Raw genomic sequence first — 19,038 nt, 5'->3', positions numbered from 1 at the left:
GCAGTGTGCATGAAGTTGAAACAGACGTTTTGTGGACTGATACCTTCATACCATTCTCTGTAGGACTAACATAGAATGGGGTGTACCACCTCTTCGAATGCCCTGGAATTGTTGGCAGAGAGATGTGGCAGACAAAGTAGTGTGGCTGGGCTGCTGTAGATTTATTTATTAAATGAAATATGCATTAGGTTCTAAGTCAGTCTCCCCAACACCTTTGCTGTCCCATTTACTCATTTGTGAGACTTGAGTTCTGGTTGGCATTCTGGGTGAACCCCGAGTGAATTTGTTGTTTACTCAGAAAATAAAAGTCAAATTTTGACCAACAAACTGGAGAGAATGTTTAAAGAATTTTCATGATCTGGTTAAAAGAAAGTGGCCTTGCCAGTAAGAGGCTTTCCCTTTTCTTTTCTTTCTTTCTTTTTTTTTAAATGTTCAGTAGCAGATCTTGAAAAATGAATGTTATTCTGGATCCATTCTTAAAGACATGAAAGTTTCAGCACCGGAGTTCTCCCTCTCGAGTGAAAGGCTGTGCTGTCCCACTTCTCCACTGTGAGTCCTTATGCAGTCTCTCTTCTTTAAGTTGCTTCATAGTAAAATCAGTCCTAGCAGTATGGCTTGTGTGTGTGTGTGTGTGTGTGTGTGTGTGTATATATATATATATATATATATATATATATATATATATATGAATTCCATATTTGTGAATTTGTAGTTTATTTCCTTGATGGAATAATTTAAATCTTTACTTGGTCTCTACTATATCTCCAAAATTTCAGTTTCAGCACATGGACAGGATATCATTTGTACCTTAGAGAGAAACACTGTTCTTGGGAGAGTTAAAATTTCCACTGTTCCTCTGTTAAGATACAACCATACTTCCTGTACTCCAAAGGAGTGAATAACTGAGAGTGTGTGAGAGTGTCTTTTTAAAAGGGATGTATGGTGAGTATTTAGTAGGGAAACATACTTTGCACGTGCACAGAGGCACCCCATTACCATCATACGATCTTTTGTATTGAAAGCTTTGCTAGTACACAATATTTGGCAGAAGAGTGTCTGACAGGATCTTATTCAGTGGTGAGAGTAATGCACTCAGGTACCTGTTTGTCAGCTGTCTTTTCAGGAGGGATACTTTCGCTTGGGATCTCCTATTATTCTCTTACTCATTGCATGAAATTAATATGAGTTGGATGAAATTTAACTGGGTGTGTGGTGCTTTGTATGTGGATGCTCATTCTTTGATGGTATCCTCTGTGAGGGTGGTCGCATTCCTATTTGGCTGATTTGGGGAGTGTGAATAGGTGCTACTGTGGACTCCAGGATGCAGGGAAAATGTGTGCAAAATTCTACTTTGGGTATCATAGTCATGCTGGAAATGTTTAGAAATTAGGTCATTTGCCATAACAATGGAGTGGGGGAACCCTATATTATCTTCCAAATTTTAGTTCCTAATGGAGATGATTTTGATGGTTTGCTTTAAAATTCAAGTAGAGCTGACATTTGTCTACGGGGGAATTATGCCGTGTAGAAAGTTTAGCTCTTCAAGCCATTTGAGTTGTAAGTTGAGTGAAGAGGGACATCCAGCAGCAATTCACCAGTAAACATACAGACCATACTCTGTAAATGAAACTGGAGCAACCCCTGGGAAAGGTTTTCATCTGCCTGTGGGATGATCTCTTGTGGCTGCCCATGATTAGATAATGGGTTGCCAGACTCCTCTTCTCATTTGCTAGTCTGGTGCCTGAGATAAGGGGTAGGGACATTACAGGCCCCAGGGTCTGAATTGATAGGGGTGGGGAGAATAAGCTGGAATCACTCGTGTACATTGCAAAATGCAAGAATAAGGGATGTGTTGGTGGTGATTTAAAACAAATGGGCCTGGAAATTATATTTTCTGATCTGTAACCCAATTTCCTAATCCTAGATTTGTGTGGGGTTAGCTGTATTGAATTAAAGGTACTTTGCACCTGCTCAGAGAACCTGGGCATATACTCCAAGTGTCCCTATTTACCAGGGATGTTTCTTATTTTCTAGCCCCTCTCCCTGCTGGTAACTTCCCATATTTGTCTTTTGGGAATGCCTTATGACAATTTTTGTAAGTGTGAGTTCCTAGGTTTGCCATTCTTCAAATTTCAGCTTCCTCCCCCAGATCTGTATAAGGTAAAACTGTGAGTTGAGGGAGGAGGTAGGATGCCTCTTGTGCACATACCTGCAAATGCCTGTGCATTAGCACTAAGGCCCCATGCAGTGCACAGACTGTTGTTTCACACACTCATTGCAGCTGCTGAAGTATATTTTGAACTGTTTATACCATACAGCAGGATGTGTTTCACCAAAAAAACAAGCCTCCTCCTAACTTTTAAATCAATGAAAAAGAAGCTGTCATGGAGTAAACCAATATAACAAATGTGGAGTAGAGTCTTCAGTATTGTGTAAATAGTATGTGTGTGTGATCTTTGATCTGAGAATTGGGGGTGTTATAATCATGCCCCTATTTTCATCTGTAAAATGTTAGAAGGGATGCCTCTGTTCCTTATGAGCACTTCTAGAGTTCTTTGGTGAGCGGTGATTCACACACGTTTTTCTTCCACAGAGGTAAAATCCTACGTTCATCAAAATGTGTATGTCAGTATCACTTGTGAAGTGCATCACATGTATTTAATTTATAAGAAGCTGCTATGGGCCTCATTTCCAGGGCATGATCTTGTAGCAAAATAAGCATTTGCCTCATGCTTAAGTATTGGTTACTCACAAGAAAAGAAATGGCCTAGCAGAAACTGGGTAGGGGACAGAACTAGAACAGTTGGATATGCATGAACGTGAACATGTGTCGGTACACCCATGGCATTTGCCATAAATTTGCTTGACATCAGAACTACATAAGTTTCCACACTAGAATTTCTGGCCTTGCAACATCTGTTTCCTTCCTATTGAGAGGGAGGGGGAGGCTTAAGGGAGGAGAAGCTTTGTAGGCGTTCTCTGCTTTGTTTGGCTAGACGGGATCCAGAGACAGTTTCTGTTTCCTGTTGTTGATGGCTCTGCCAAGTTGCACTTTCTTTGCCTGGAAGAGCTCTTCTTCTTGAGAGGATCCCTTCTGCTTTCCAGACCCTCTCCAACAGTGGCTTGGAGAGAACCACATTGATCCTGACACTGAGTGGCACAGGTAGGTCAGCAACCTATTTGCCCCTCTCTTCCTGCTAACTGGTATCCGGTCCACAAGAGCCCAGCCATGAGTGTGATATTCATGTGGAACAAATGAGGCAAAGTGAAAGCTGATGCAGCTATGAGGAGCGAGGGATCTGTGGAAAATTGGGAGTGACTCAGAAGTGAGGGACCTCAGGGAGGGCTTGGAGGATAGAGTGGGATAGTATAACCCAGAGACAGCACAGGAGGATGGTGGTGCCATGGTGTTGAGAAGAAGGGGATTAGGTAAGAATCTGGAGGAAGAAAATTGGAAGAAGTAGGGGGGAGACAATAAACCTACAGAATCTCAAGCTACTATATAGACCACAAGTAGCTGTGCTGGTCGGTTAGAAAAAATCTAAAAGAACTCAAAAGCTTGCTTGCTATTTTGTGACATTTGAGTGTATCCTAATAAAGGCATTGCTGTGCTGTGGCTTTTGGATTCTAACTACTATGGGGCCAGAGAAAGAGAGGAGAGAAATAAGGGATGGGCATGTGTAAGAAATTTTCATTTAAATGGATGGGACAGGGAAGGCTATGCTTATTAGCTCCCTCCTACTCTGTTTACTCCATATTTCCAGTAAAAGATTCCTTCCCTGAGTTATCACCTAGATTAGATGGTACCACTCTGATTTTAGAAAACTTGTAGTAAGGTCAGCTTCCCAGAGGGAGTATGTATTGCTCTGGTACTCTTGTTCTCTCCCCCACATTCCTAACATCTCTCTGTACTCAGCATAGTCCCAGTACTCACTCAAAATGTTTCACTTGTAAGTGATTGAGAGCTGATGGTATTTATTTACCAGCCATTGAGGCTGAGCTTGGGTAGTTAATTTAAATGGAACATGTTGATAGGGCTTTGGATTGAACGGGCCCCAGAAATGCAGAACATTATTTTTAACATTTACCACCACCCACAGCTGAGAGGGAGCAGGCTTTTATTAAAAGAATGTGTGATTAATGATTCACAGACAAAGCTGCAGCTATGAAGGTTATACAATGCAACATACCCCTACACATAACATACACACACACACACACACCACTGACTATCCATAACCAACCCACCACAATAACTAAAGACAAAACCTTTCTCTGTGCATATTATATAGTGCTGAAGAAATACCATGGTGACAAGCTTGCCAGCAAGATAGGATAATGGTAAAGACATAGATAGCGAGGGGGCAACTGGTGGCATAGGCACATGTCAAGCAGGAGGATAGGTGATTGACAGAAAGTTGGGTGTCTTAAATTGAGCAGATGGCTGGATGTGAATCTGTGAATGCTGGAGGAATTTGAGAGGGTACATTCCTATTTAGCAATGATCATTTGTGTAATGAATTATGTGTAACTGCACTGGCTCATATTCATAGCTTCTTACCCTTGCCACTCTCTCCTTCTCTGCTTGAATCTTCCCCCCTCTCCACAGTCTAAATGTAAATTGGAAGCGCCTCAGGGCAGAGAATCAAACATTTTTTTTATTTTTTTGCCTGTGTTGCTCTGCAAAATGCAACGTACAGTAATAGTGGTATATAGACACATTGTTAGTGTTATGTCTTTGGTTGCTTGAAGCATACAGAGTGGGGGTTTGAAACCCACCCCCCCCCAATTCAGTGGCTGATGCCACCAAACAGAGCAGTCTGGTTGAGCTGCTGCCCAGTATTCTATTTATTGTTTCATAGAAAGTACTTTTACCAGGTAGAAAAACTTGTGAACGTTATTTGGGCAGTAATCACATATGTGCAGATTTCACTACATGTATATGTGCTGGAAAGCTGCACGTGGACAGGTGACGATGTGTGTGTGTGTGTGTGTGTGTGTGTGTGTGTGTGTGTGTGTGTGACCACTACATTACATCTGACATGTAGGTTTCATGTTCTTTCTAAGTAGGAGAAAAGCATGAAGTGCCTTATTAGAGTTAAGTTTGTATTGCTGTTTTCCCATGACATTTAACAAGGATGTAATATGAGGTCAGTAGTAGCATCATCATCATCATTGTAAACAAATACATTTCAAAGGTTTAAAGCCTTTCATATGCATCTTTTTATGACCACTGGGTAAGGTGGGCTAGTATGATTATCCAGAGTTTTCTGATGCAGGATTGAGGATTGCTTGCCTTAGACAACTTAGTAAATTCATGGCTGAGGTGAAATTTAATCAAAGGGCCTTCCAGTTCTCAGTGTTAAGCACTATACATTTTTGTTTATCATGGAAAGCATTTTTAAAAAATATGGGGGAAACTATGGTAGAGAAAAATGCAGTGCAGATGTTCTAGAAACAGAGCCAGTGGTTTCGTTGAGCCAGGAGCATTTGATTTAGCAGTGATGCTGGCCTCATCTGACACCCCCTCAGAGTTTCCTGTGTGTGACAGGCTACAGGGGCCTTTGGGGATTTGGGAGAACTTGGCAGCACTGCCTTGGCTCATGTGGAAGAACCTTTCCACTCATTCAAGATATCTCTCGATCAAAGCCAAAGTTTATTAAAACATGTTTGTTATTATTACAATACAAACCAATTGTACAATATAATGGCAGCAGCATAACATGACGAAAGAAAACCTTTGGTACAAATCCCCCCCCCACACACTTGAAGGCCATTTGGGCAGGTCATATTTTTCACCCTGATTTGTCTCACAGCAGGGCTAAGAAGGTCAAAATTAGGTAAGGATATGTATTGTGATACATCTTGAGCCCTTCTTATATGGCATGAAAATAATAATCCCTAAAATCAAGCACTCGACTGGGCAGTCTGTGGGCCTCGGCCTAATTTCAATTTTCAGACAGCCTCTGCAGATGATCAGTTCATACCTCTGTCAAGAAATATCTGTCCCTTCTTCAGGCAGTCTGGCAAGCAGGCAAGAAGAGGGAGAGAAGCGGGTAACAGAGAGAGAGAGAGACAGACAGACAGAAAGCAAGCAAGTGGTTTATCCACTGCCATCATGTGGCCCTCAGCAGAATACCCCAAGGGAGTGTAAAGAATGTTCCCCAGCCTGCTCTAGAGAGATTAGACCACCAGGCCCTGTGCAGTGAAATTCAAAAAGTCGCAGCCGTGAGCTCAAGGGGAGGAGTCCCAGGGGACAGCGGACATCATTTCCTAGATCACCAGATAACCTTGAATTCTTCTGAGTTCAGCACTGAAATCCTACCAACCTTCATCTCAGGGGAGGGCTGATTGAGGATGATGGGAGGTCCGAGGCCACATACTGGTGATGGACATGGTCAAACACAGCACTTGGCATGGGTCAGAGTCCCCCTCAACCCTCTCCCCCCACTCTCTTCACACACCCCTCCTCCTGCCTTGCCTTGTTGCAAAAAGAAGGCTTTTTGCTAAGGTTATTGCCATGCATGGGAAGATTTTCAGGGTGGGTTACAGCCAGGGAAGGAAAGATTCACCCTTCCCAGCTGCAACCCCCCCCCCCACAAATTCACCCCATATGGTATTTAGGTTTAGAAGAAAGAAAGAAAAAACTCCCATCGGCAGCAATTGGAGCTTCTCTCCCTAAGTCTAAGTGCTGCGCAGGAGTGGGGAGCGAAGGTGTAGCAAAACCTTGTGAGACTTGGTGAAATATCATTATGAGACTTCATACAAGACTTAGGAAGGCCTGTTTAAAGCTTCTCTCCAGCCCATGTGTCCCAGTGTCAGTCAGCGGGCAGCTGTCGTCCAGTCGGGTTTTGGTGACGGAGTGCCTGGCCAAGCAGCAGTCACTGCCGTCTCTCTCTTTTGACTGAAGCCCAGGCAGCTACCGTCATTGGAGAAATTGGAGGGAGGGGAGAATGCATTGCTGGTAGTCAAGTGATGGTAGTCAACCCAAAGGGACATTCGGGTTCTGGAAAATCGATTCAGGTTGTGAGTCATGCCCCTGATCCAGCCACTGCACCAGGGCGTAGGCAACCTGGTGTCCTCCAGATGTTTCGGACTATTATTTACCCAGAGAGGTCTGCCTGGCGCCTACACTGTACTCTTTTCGTCGCCAGCTGAAGACCTTTTTATTCTCCCAGTATTTTAACACTTAATTTTAACTTAAATTTAAATTATACTGTTTTAATTCTGTATTTTAATTTTATATCAATTTTGCTGCGTGGTTTTTATTCTGGTTGTGCTTTTTATATTGTATTGTGCTTTTAACCTGTTGATTGTCTTACTATGATTTTAATTTTTGTGAACCGCCCAGAGAGCTTTGGCTATTGGGCGGTATAGAAATGTAATAAATCAAATAAATAAATAAAAATAAAATAATAAGTTCTGACCATTGTCCATGTTGGCTGGGGCTGATGGGAGTTGTAGTTTAAAACATCTGGAGGATACCATGTTGCCTGCTCTTGTACTACACATTCCAGGCCAAAGACAACGGTGTCATGTTTGTGCTGGATGAAGGTTTCCTCTGTTTAAAATGACCACCACGTTCCAACCAAATATGTATGATGAATTACAGAGTTGTAGAGTGACATTGTTACACATTGCTTGAATTTCCAAGAGGATATATAGCTGCATTGATTCCACATTTTCTCTTTGATTGCAGGATCAGAAAAGGAATTGCCTCAGGATCAGCAGGGAAGTGCCCCAGAGGCCATGGAGAAACAGAGCTCAGGGATAGCCAAGCGTTTGGCCACGCTCATCTCAGGTCTGGTGGAGTGCATGTGCTTTGCGGGTGTCATTTTTGGATGGGCATCCCTGGTCTTTGTCCTCAAGGATCTGAACTACTTTAAAGACCTGTGTGTGCCAGCTGCCAATCAAACAGCCAATCAAACAGGTATGATCATGGAAGAGTGGAAGGGGGTTGGGGTTGGTTTTACTTCTAAATTGGGTTTTAGACACTCCGGGTTTATGTGCTGTACATATACACATTACACTACCTGCAGGTCAGGAATGGCCTTACAGCAAAACTGCATAGTTTGTAATCCCATCAAAGGAAATGCAATGTACCAGTCATGAATTATTGCCTGCCAAGTACTTGACAATACTGCAGGGTTTTGCATCCCAAGGCAAGTAATAAAAAACAGAGAGATTATCTCAAGCCCCAAGTGGATCACCATGTATGGCAGGTGGTGGGTCACAAGTTGTGCAGACCTGGCACAAAGGATTAGTTAAGGGCTGCACAGAGAATGGGGTGGGTGGGTTTGAGGGTATCTATGAACTATTGCAACAGTGGGCAGAAAGTAACTCTCCAGATGCTTCGGACTTCAACTCCCAGAAGCACCTGCCAGCATGTCCGATGGTCAGGAATGCTTGGAGTTCAAGTCCAAAACATCTGGAGATCTACATACTTTCTGCCCACCCCTGAACTATTGGACATGAAGAGCCCTCTGCTGCTTCAGTATTATCGGTGGAGTGTCTGCACAGCTGTTCTTCGCAGGATATTTTCTAGGAACAGCTGAAGGGTGACATCCCAGATTAGGGCCTCTCTCTAGTGTGAGTGCACATCATTAAAGAAACACCAACATCCCCATAGTGTTCCTCTCCTGCAAGCATGCATCTTGAAAATGCAGGATAGGTTTCTCCTCACAGTGAGTCAGCTTGAAGAAAGGAATCCAGACTGACCAACTCAATGGCAGGCTAGAGCCCATTCCCTCCAGCCAATCTTCTCCCTAGTCTCCAGCATGCCTCTTTCCATGACAGAGTCGGTCACTCATTCATAAATAATGCTAGTGCTGCTTTGATGTGTGGACTGCAGAAGTTCAAGGAAAAGCATTGGAATGTCTTGGGAAGTGGAGAGAAAGTTAAACTTAAATCCATTTTATCCCCATTTCCACGTCACTTTGTTTTTTTTAAAAAAATCCACACACAAAAACTGTACACATTTTCATATGCATTTCTCCTAATATGCATATTTCTTTTGCATATTTGCCACAATATACACATTTTTGTAAGCAATTTTCCCTAGTATAGTTTTTTTTTTATTTTCACAAATATATGCATTTTTGTGTGCACAAATGCTCAAATGTATACATTTTTGGTAAGCATTTTTTTAATTGAAGAACTGCATCACCAAATTTGGAAATATGTAACTATCGAAGTATAATTGCATTTCAGTTTGCATATTTGTTTGAGAAGTGCAAATTAGGAAGGTCTGCACTAAAATGAATTTCTCTCCCATTCCTATTGTGGAATCAGTGTAACAGCGTATAATCAAGCCAACCACCCTGCCCCCACCCAGGTTCTAGTGCCAAGGCTCATCCCTGGAATATCTAGCGATGAGTTCTTCTGAGCATGTGCAGAATGCACTTTCATCATGATTAAGGAACTGCAGCTAGCCTGCTGGAACTGCTGGAATTAAAGGTGAAGGGCTTTCAGTTGGGAGTCTGTGAAACTTCCAGGAACTTTTGAACTCTTGCTCCTCTCACTTAAAGTGAGTACTGATTATTGGTGAAAGGGCTTGTTGGGGTTTGGCTTAGGTTGAATAATATAGAGAATAAAAGGCCAAATATATTGAGATTGAGGGCTATACACAGTATGTGCTTGAGGACTTATGCACAGGACCCGATATGGCATAAAAGACTGCTTCTGAATTCCCTCTCTCTTTGCAGACTGCAGTGCCCAGGATGAGCAATTCTCCCTCATCTTCACCATTGGCTCCTTCATGAACAACTTTATGACCTTCCCCACGGGCTACATCTTTGACCGCTTTGGCACCACAGCAGCCCGTCTGCTTGCCATGTAAGTGGTGGATGCTCAACCCATTCCCTCTTTCACCTTCTCTGAGCCGTGGAATCAAAATAGTGTTGCCAACACCTGGTCTTATAGGACTCTGGTGCCTTTAACATTTGTGCTGCAGGAAGAAATTTGGCAGTGGCAAATACTCCCAATACTGCAGCACCAGGAGGCAAGCCGTTGAACCTGTTGAACTCTGTCCTGCCATGCAGCTCTTAATCAGTTAAAGGGCTTTAGAATGAGAGTGGGCAATCCTAGGCCAACATATGTTCGTTCTCTGCAGCCCGATTTAGGTGCTGAAATGGACGGGAGAGTGACTCTTGGGTTGCATCTACATGGGCAGCAGAAGGGAGGTAGTTGAATGTTGAAGTGGTTGAACGGACTGCACCACTTCAGACTGCATATCACTTTTGACTGAATTGTTAACATAGGGAGACGTTCAAAGCTGTGATCACCTACCTGCAGATTGAAATGGTTAGTCCATTCTTGCTGTATGTGTAGGGTGACCATATGAAAAGGAGGACAGGGCTCCTGTATCTTTAACAGTTGCATAGAAAAGGGAATTTCAGCAGGTGTCATTTGTATGCATGTCACACCTGGTGAAATTTCCTCTTCATCGCAACAGTTAAAACTGCAGGAGCTATACTGTAGCTATACTGTGACCAGATTTAAAAGAGGGCAGGGAACCTGCAGCTTTAACTGTTGTGATGAAGAGGGAATTTCCACAGGTTCTCCATATATACAAATGACACCTGCTGAAATTCCCTTTTCAATACAACTGTTAGGAGCCCTGTCCTCCTTTTCATACAGTCACCCTATGTATGTGTAAAGCAGGCTCCATCGTCCTTTAGGAAGGGATGGGTGAAATCCTATACATAGCGTACACAGAAGTGAACTGTGATGGTCAGAATTTATTTTCCCTATTCTCTCTCTGAGCTCCATCACACCAACGATTTAGTGCACTCTTACCATGCCTGGTGTGCGGATTTGCAGCATGGTACTCACATGGCGCCATGCCTGTCCTGCTGACACCCCACCTCTTCCCCAGCCTTTCCTAGAATGACTAAAGTCTGGACTGTTTTCCCTAAGTGTGTTTAATGCACCCTTAAGCCCCCGTTTAGTGCTATACTCTCACATTTTCCTTTGCTGGGGGGCGTGTGCTGTGAAAGGAGTCTGGCTGTTGGCTTGAGTAAACTGCATCAGGTCCTGGCAAGGAAAAGTGATCTCTCCCAGTAACCCGCTCCAAGCCTCAATAGAAAACCCGAACCTTGCATCCCAGGCTCAAAAGCATTTTTAAAAAATCATACAATGCCTAAATCTCTGCAGAGAGAGGACTGTACTCCCTCAATGCCCCCAAAGAGCCAGACTAAAGGGTTGTTCCATTTTTGCCGGGCAGAAAGGTTGTCTGGTTGAAGTACTCATCTGACAGGACCTGCTTGTATATGTCTTGTTAAGGGGGGAGGGAGGAGCAACCAAGTGAAAGAGCAGCGTATTCAGGTGAAAGGGACCATAAGTTTGATGTGCTTATGCATCCGGGGTAAAAAATGCAGAGGCAAAGCAGGGGGAAAATTATGTGTGATGGAGCTCTCTCTCTCTCTCTCTCTCTCTCTCTCTCTCTCTCTCTCTCTCTCTCTCTCTCTCTCTCCCTCCCCCTCCCTCCCTCCTTCTACCCCACCCCTCTGATCCTTTCTCTCACTCCTCCCCAGTCCCAGTCTATCAGGGTTGACAGACAGCTAAAATGATAAATGCATTATCTTTGACGACCCAGACTGTCTCCATAAGCCCCAGAGTACTGAGACATTTCTCGTGACTTCATACTAATCTACACGTACTCTAATGCACAGCTTGCTGCCCCTGTCAGAGGGAGCTGCACCCAAAGGAAGGAGAATAGAAACTACTGCCAGCTTTTCATGAGGCCTTTGCACAATGCTGTGTATGCATATGAGCTCCTCTATTCAGGATACTTGATTCAGTGTATGCAATTCGATATGCATGCATGTATGCTTTTATTAACACCTTCAGCAAATTTTAAATGTCTGGTAAGGGTTGGGCTAGCAAAAGGAAACCTAGGAAGGTGAAAGCATGAAGACAGGGGAGAGAAGGATCCGTAGGAATTGCCTGCTGATTTGCAGCAGTGGAATGCCGTCTAGGGTACTGAGGGTCTATTTATTCACATGACCTTTTGCGGTCATAGCAGACACAGTTTTTCATTGGTCAGCTTTGACTTCCAGTTGGGCTTTGGACTGAACTGCCTGCATGACTGCTGATGGCATGTGCTAAACACAGCATGGATACACTTTTGACACCAGGTCAAAACCACTCCTGAAAATTTAATTTAGAAAAATCCATTACTTTTTAAATTTTAACCTGGCTACATTTGGATTTATACTAAACTTTATTTTAACTCGAGCATTGTACTCTGCAACCATCCACTGCTCAAGACTTCCAAACCATAATTTCTATGTTTGGTTTTGGAGAACGTGGAGTAGTAGGAGGAACCTTTTTTTAAGAGTCTGAAATAAAATCTGAAATGCCCACTATATCCAGATTCTTCACTTGTGAACTTGGTAGATAAGATGAAATGTAAGTGTGTGTGTGTGTGTGTGTGTTGTTGTTGTTCTATACTGTTTGATATCCTAAGATTTCTAAGCAGTTTACATAATATATATGCAATGTAAAAACATTATAAAATAATAAATACATTAAAAATATTACAAGAAGAACTGTAAAACAGAGCAGCACATAGTGGAAATGGCACTTCAGGGAAGGCGGCAGGTTATTTTAAATTGTCAGGGATTCTCAGTAGAGAGAAGGTGATAAGGTATGTGGGAGACACTGTCATTTTAGCTTTGGCAATAACCAGAAGAAGTGTAGATGAAAGATTCAAAGATTGTACTAATATTGGCACAGAGGATGTTCTTTTGAAAGAGATTGAAAATAAAACTGCCACTTTTGTAAAGCCATTATATAAATCTGTGGTGTGCCCACACTCAGAATGCTGTGTACAATTTTGGTTGCCTCATCTCCAGACTGGAGCTGGAAAAGGTGCAGAAACAGGCAACCAAATCGATCTGGGGGCCGGAACGCTGGTGAGGGAAGACTCATTCAGCGCTTCTTAATTCATGATAAAGAAGACAACTAAGGTTTAATCCCATGCATGTTTAGACCAAAAAAACCCTACAACTCCCAACATGCCCTAACCAGCTGTGAGTTGAAGAACTTTTTTCCGTTGAAATATTAAGTGGGGACAGGATGCAGGTTTATAAAATGATCCATGATGTGGTGTTTTTCACCCTGTCTTATAATACCAGAACTTGGGGTTCACCAATGAAACTGGTTTACAAGGTGATTCAGAACAGGCAAAAGGAAGTACTTCTTCACAGAGCAGATAACTAAAGATAGAATTCACTGCCACAAGATGTAATGATTATGCACTGTGCCTCTGGCCGAGTGCATCCTAGCTGTAGGCCTGGCTAACTTTAATAAGTATTAATCAAGGGTGATGCTTTGATTGCAGGCTCAGAAGGGAAACGCGGTTCGGGAGCCTAAAGCCATGTGACACCATTTTCAATAGTTGGGAATTTGGCGCTGTTGTCTGTTTATGAAATGCGTTTATGATCAACTAGGAATAGGAGCCCATTTACATTGTTTGGTGATTGGGTTCAAGGTCTTCAGTGGAGCCCTGCTGATTCATATCGGCAAGGAGTCCGTTCTGTGAATGAGGTTTCCTATCAATGCAGTCCTGATCTCAGCTGACAGGGCTGGAAGTCCAAGGGTTCCTGAGTCCAAAGCACAGGAAATTGATATTTGCTGGCACTGCAGTTTAAGTTCCTTAATCGGTTGAGTGTATTAATGGAGTGGGCAAAGTCATGCAGCGCATGTGAGTGGACTGATTAACCATGTGCAGGAGGGCAGTGCTGAGGCGGCTGTTTTGGGTTCCCCCACCCTCCTTCCTCCCAACTCTATTGGGGCCATGTGGCCAACTCAATGAAGTTGCCCACTTCAGCTTACAAAGCAAGGACCTGTTATGAGGCGTACATAACCCCAGTGGAAACCTGTTAGGGTCTCCACTAAGCCGTAGAAAACACACACATTAAAATCCATCAAAATAAGAATGTTATCAAAGAGAGAGGTGCCAGTCAATTGTCCCCAGTAAGGCCATTACATCCACATGCTGGAGAATTAATTAGCAGATCAAATCAAAAGTTGATTTGAATGACCGTATCCACCTTCTATCTTCCTGTACACACCCAGCTGCATCCAGCCAAAATTAGGCAAACGTTAGCAATTTCAGTCAACAAGGAAGTTAAGCATGTGTGGCTGCTCACTCTTGTATTGAAATAAGGAATGCTGAAAAGTATCTTGGTCTGGATTGTATTCACTGGGTTGCGAAAGAGGCTTTTATAAGATATAAACCAGAGATTACAATAATAAGGACGGGTGGGAAATGAATCACCTTGTAAGACACTGGTGTAACGATTCATTTGCTGTTTCAGGACCTCTGCCAATACACACAAGTTGGAGGAGTGGAGGGAAGAGGATGTAATCAGCCTGGCAATGTCAGAGATAGCCTGGCCCTCCTCTTTGTAGCATTAGGCAGAAGGAGCCTGGGAGCAGGCAAATGCGTCAAGCCTGAAGGGCAGGGGGTGAAGTGGGGCAGCAGACCCAGCACTAGGGAACCTTTTCTCATTGGCTGAGACTTGAGGCTGGAGCCAAGGGGCCTGCTGTGAGCAGCGCTTTCCTCTCACGTTGCAGGTGTGCCTTGTACAGCTGTGACCTGCAGGGCTGGCTAAATGCTGCTGTGCTCACCACTCATTGTGAGGGAATCCTGCCCAAGCTCTCGTTATACCAGCAGAGCAAAGCATGCACTGACTAGGGAGGGGCTCTGAGAACTCCCTGGAACTCTGTGAAGTTGGATGAAGGGGGAACTTGATGACTCGGAACCTGCTTTGGGAGCCCTTTATAGCAGGGGTGGGGAGCTTCCAGCCATATACAGCCCACAGGGCCACCCCAACTGGCCTGCCAGCCTCCTGCCAGGCCTCTCTGTGTGATCTCCCCACTTCTCCTGGGCTGCTCAGCATCCCAACCTCACTGTTCAGTTGAGCAGTGGGAAAATAGCTAAGGTGCAGGGGAAACTCCGCAGCCCTGTTTTGCATGCTCTTCAGCTGTTTTCTAGAGATCAGCTGAGCAGCACTGGAGGAAGGGAGATATTTCTTTGTTTGTTTGTTTGTTTGTTTGTTTATTACACTGATATGCCGCCACATAGCCAAAGCTCTCTGGCCAGTTTGCAAAGATTGAAACCACATCTTCCCAACCATACCCCTTACTCTGCTTTTGCTCTGGGAAATCGCCCCAATGGTGCCACTGGGCACTTTCTTCCTAACACCTACAGCAGCTTCAGAGAAACGATTTTCCTCTACTCCACAGCAAGGGAGAAAAAAATGAAAATTCCCCTCCAAGCTGATTGTCACTTCAGTAATTAATCTACCCTTCCAGCTGATGCTGTTTGCCTTTAACTGTGCAAGTTTTTTTATATAGATGTAACACAAAGACATTTTGAACTCACATGTAGCTTGGCCCTAAGTGTCTGTACGGGAATGAAACCAGAGAAACAACGTTAAGCCTGAACTGGAACATTTTAATGGTTCAACTTCCTGCCCGCTCATCCTTTGGCTGGATCTTTTTCTCTGTCCCTCTAATTTCACCCGTGTTCTCCTCTTCCTTGGCATGGTCCCCTTCATCCTTTCCCAGCAGTCTCCCTCTGTTTTCATTTGATCCTTCAATTCTGAACTTGATCATGCTGACTCCTCTCTCTTCCTCTACTGCCCATGGTTCCCACAGCTGCCTGCCTATCTGCCTAAAGGATGGGAAGCTCATGGATGCTCACTGTGTCTGATGGGGGAATGAAGGGAGACAGTAGTTCACCTGCCTACCCACGTGTCCACGGCCCAGTGCCCATTTGGTAGCTCAGGGCATCTCTTTGTCTTCCAGATCTTCCTACACCTCCGGTACCCTCCTCATTGCATTTTCCTCAGCAGGTAAGTGCTCCCGGATGAAGCTAGACATGTGTGCGATGAGAGTGAATCTTGGGCAAATAAGCCCCTTTCTACACCTAAGGATTATCCCAGGAAAATGGAGGGATTGTCCCTGCCTGCTCCCAGGATCCCCTGTGTGTCATTTTGATGCACAGGGATGATCCCGGGACAATCCTAGAGAAAAAGGGTAGGTGTAGAAACGGCCTAAGTAGTAGTAGTGCTGGATTTGAGAGTGCTGTGGGGAAGGACACCTGTCAACACTGGTCCTGTGTGGTTGGTTGATAGCGGGTTTTAATTTTATTTATTACATTTCTATACCATGCATTAGCCAATGTTCTCTAGGCAGTTCACAGAACAGAACTTAAAAACATCAAGTATAATAGCATCAAAAAGAATAATATAAAACCCTTAAGTTTAAAACAGAATAAAACCAAAGTAAAAAACAAGGTAAAAGCTAGCAGCAGTGCAAAGATCTAAAAAGGTATTAATCCCATTTTTAACATGAAGGACTGGGAGAGAAAAAAAGGTCTTCACCGGATGCTGAAAACACAGCAATGCACAGTGCCTTGCATAAGTATTCGTGGGGGCGGGTCGGTGGGCGGGGCGGCGGCTTTGACTTGTCCATATTTTGTTGTCTTACAATCTGGAATTAAAATGGAGTAAATTTGCATTTTTACCACTTGATTTACACAACATACTCAACACTTTGCAAAATATTTTTTTTACTGTGGCACAAAAGTTAAGTAAACAAAAACTGGCATTTGTTGGTTGCATAAGTATCTGTTACTCTGAGTCAATAGTTAGTAGAAGCACCTTTGGCAGCAACTGCAGCTGTGAGTCTTTTGGGGTAAGTCTCTACCAGCTTTGCGTATCTGCATCCTGCAATATTTACCCCTTCTTCTTTTCAAAATTATTCAAAGTCTGTCAGGTTGGATGGGGACAGTTGGTGAACAGCAATTTTCAAATCTTGCCACAGATTCTCAATCAGGTTCTGGGCTCTGACTGGTATATTCTAATATATTCAGGTTCTTGTTTTTTAACCACTTCAGTGTAACTTTGGCTATGTGTTTAAGGTCACTGTCCTGCTGGAAGGTGAACCTCCGCTGTAATCCCAGGACACTTGCAGACTGAAACAGATTTTCCTCTAGAATTACCTCTCTACTTCCCTTGCTCGGCTTCGTCCATTTTCTTCTGCTGCCCCTTATGCCTGGAACACTCTTCCAGAACATTTGAGAACTACAAGTTCAACCGCAGCTTTTAAAGCTCAGCTAAAAACTTTTCTTTTTCCTAAAGCTTTTAAAACTTGATTTTGTTCTGACTTTATACTGTTAGTTTTACCCTACCCAGTGCCTGTTTGCATTCTCTTCCCCTCCTTATTGTTTTATTATGGTTTTATTAGAATGTAAGCCTATGCGGCAGGGTCTTGCTATTTACTGTTTTACTCTGTACAGCACCATGTACATTGATGGTGCTATATAAATAAATAATAATAATAATACCTTGTATTTGGCTCCATCCATCTTGCCCTCAGTCCTAACCAGCTTCCTATTCCCTGCTGTTGAAAACTATCCCCACAACATGCTGTTGCTACCACCATGTGTCCCTGTGAGGATGATGTTCTCAAGGCAATGAACACTTTTAAAAATTGTCATATTAAATGTTTTAATATTGGAATATGTTTAATATACCTTTAACTTTTGTATATCTCTATTTATAGGTTTTTAATGTATATGTTTTAAATTTTGTGATGCCGCCTTGAGGCCCAGCATTGGGCAAAAAGCGGGATGATATAATAATAATAATAATAATAATAATAATAATAATAATAATAATAATAATAATAATAATTTGTTGCCTTTGCACCACACAGCACATTTTGCACTAAGGCCAAAAAGTTCAGTTTTGGTCTCATCAGACCAGAGAACCTTTCCCCACGTTTGCTATGTCTCCTACATGCTTTTTGGAAAAATCCAAACAGGATTTGATATGGGTTTTTTTCAGCAATGGCTTTCTTCTCACCACTCTTTCATAAAGCCCAGCTTTGTGGAGTGTCCAGGTGATAGTTGCTCCATGGAAGGTTTCTCTCATCTCAGCTGTGGATCTGTCCAGCTCCATCAGAGTTACCACTGACCTCTTGGTTGCTTTTCTGACTAATGCTCTCCTTACCCAGTTATTTAGTTTTGGTGGATAGCCTTCTCTGGTCAGAACTATGGTTGTGCCATATTATTTCTGTTTTATAATAATGGATTTAATGGTACTCAAGGAGATGTTCATAGTTTGGTGTGTGTGTTTTTATAATCTCTCCAGAACTTTATCCTGGACTTGTTTTGATAGCTCCTTGGTCTTCATGATGTTGTTTGTTTAGATATGTTCTCCAAAAAAACTCTGGGGCCTTCCAGAAACAGGTATATTTTATCTGAGATCAGGTGACACTTGAATTGCACACAGGTGGACTCCACTCAAATAATTATGTGTTTTCTGAAGGCAGTGGGTTGCACCAGAGCTTATCAAAGGGGGAGAGGGGTGAATACTTATGCAAGGCACTGTAGGGTATTCTACAACTGGGGTCCCACCACTGAAAAGGCCTCTTTCCTTAGCGGCCTCCCACTACCTTATTCGTGAGACACCCAGAGAAGGGTCTCTGAAAATGGTCTTAGGGTCCAGACAGGTATATATGAAAGGAGATGATACTTCAAGTAACCTGACCCCAAGCCTTTAGGGCTTTGTATGTTAACACCAGCAGTTTGAATTGGGCCCAGAAAGGGACTGGTAGCCAGTGTAGTTCATAAAGCACTATTATAATATGATGAAATTGTTAACAGGGACTGGCCAATCTCATTGTCCTATTTTGGATTAGCTGAAGTTTGTGGACCATTTTCAAAGGCAGCCCCACCTATAATGTGTTGCAATCATCTAAATGGGAGGTTACCAGCATGAGAATAAGTGTTGCAAGGCGGTCTCCATTCAGGTAGGGTCAGAGTTGGTCTATTAGCCAAAAGCCACTTGTCCCTCCAGTGACTACTGGATCCAAGAGCACCCCCAAACTATGAAACTGATCCTTTCGGAGGAGTGCAACCCCCTCCAGAACAGGTTGAACATCACTCAAATTAAGTGTGGGAATATCCAGCTTGTTGTAGTCCTCCAAGGGTTTGTTTTCAGCGGTGGTGCTTAAGCC

The 19,038-nt window shown here is 43.2% G+C and overlaps 1 protein-coding gene across 3 annotated transcripts in view; it reads left to right on the top strand.

Moving 5' to 3' along the window:
- Positions 1-19,038, top strand: part of SLC43A3 (solute carrier family 43 member 3) — a 49,771-nt gene that overhangs the window by 14,815 nt on the left and 15,918 nt on the right. Inside the window, exons 2-5 of one of the 3 annotated variants that reach the window (XM_063116930.1) lie at positions 440-549; positions 7,700-7,930; positions 9,705-9,834; positions 15,820-15,866. In XM_063116930.1, the coding sequence (XP_062973000.1) occupies positions 7,750-7,930; positions 9,705-9,834; positions 15,820-15,866 (358 nt within the window). In that variant the 5' untranslated portion in view covers positions 440-549; positions 7,700-7,749. Of the gene's footprint in view, positions 1-436; positions 550-7,699; positions 7,931-9,704; positions 9,835-15,819; positions 15,867-19,038 lie in introns of all 3 variants that reach the window. The other 2 variants (XM_063116928.1, XM_063116929.1) reach the window with 2 other exon arrangements.

Source organism: Elgaria multicarinata, chromosome 2 (assembly GCF_023053635.1).
Source record: "Elgaria multicarinata webbii isolate HBS135686 ecotype San Diego chromosome 2, rElgMul1.1.pri, whole genome shotgun sequence".
NCBI classification, from domain to species: Eukaryota; Metazoa; Chordata; class Lepidosauria; order Squamata; family Anguidae; genus Elgaria; species Elgaria multicarinata.
This window is presented reverse-complemented; position numbering and strand designations above follow the sequence as displayed.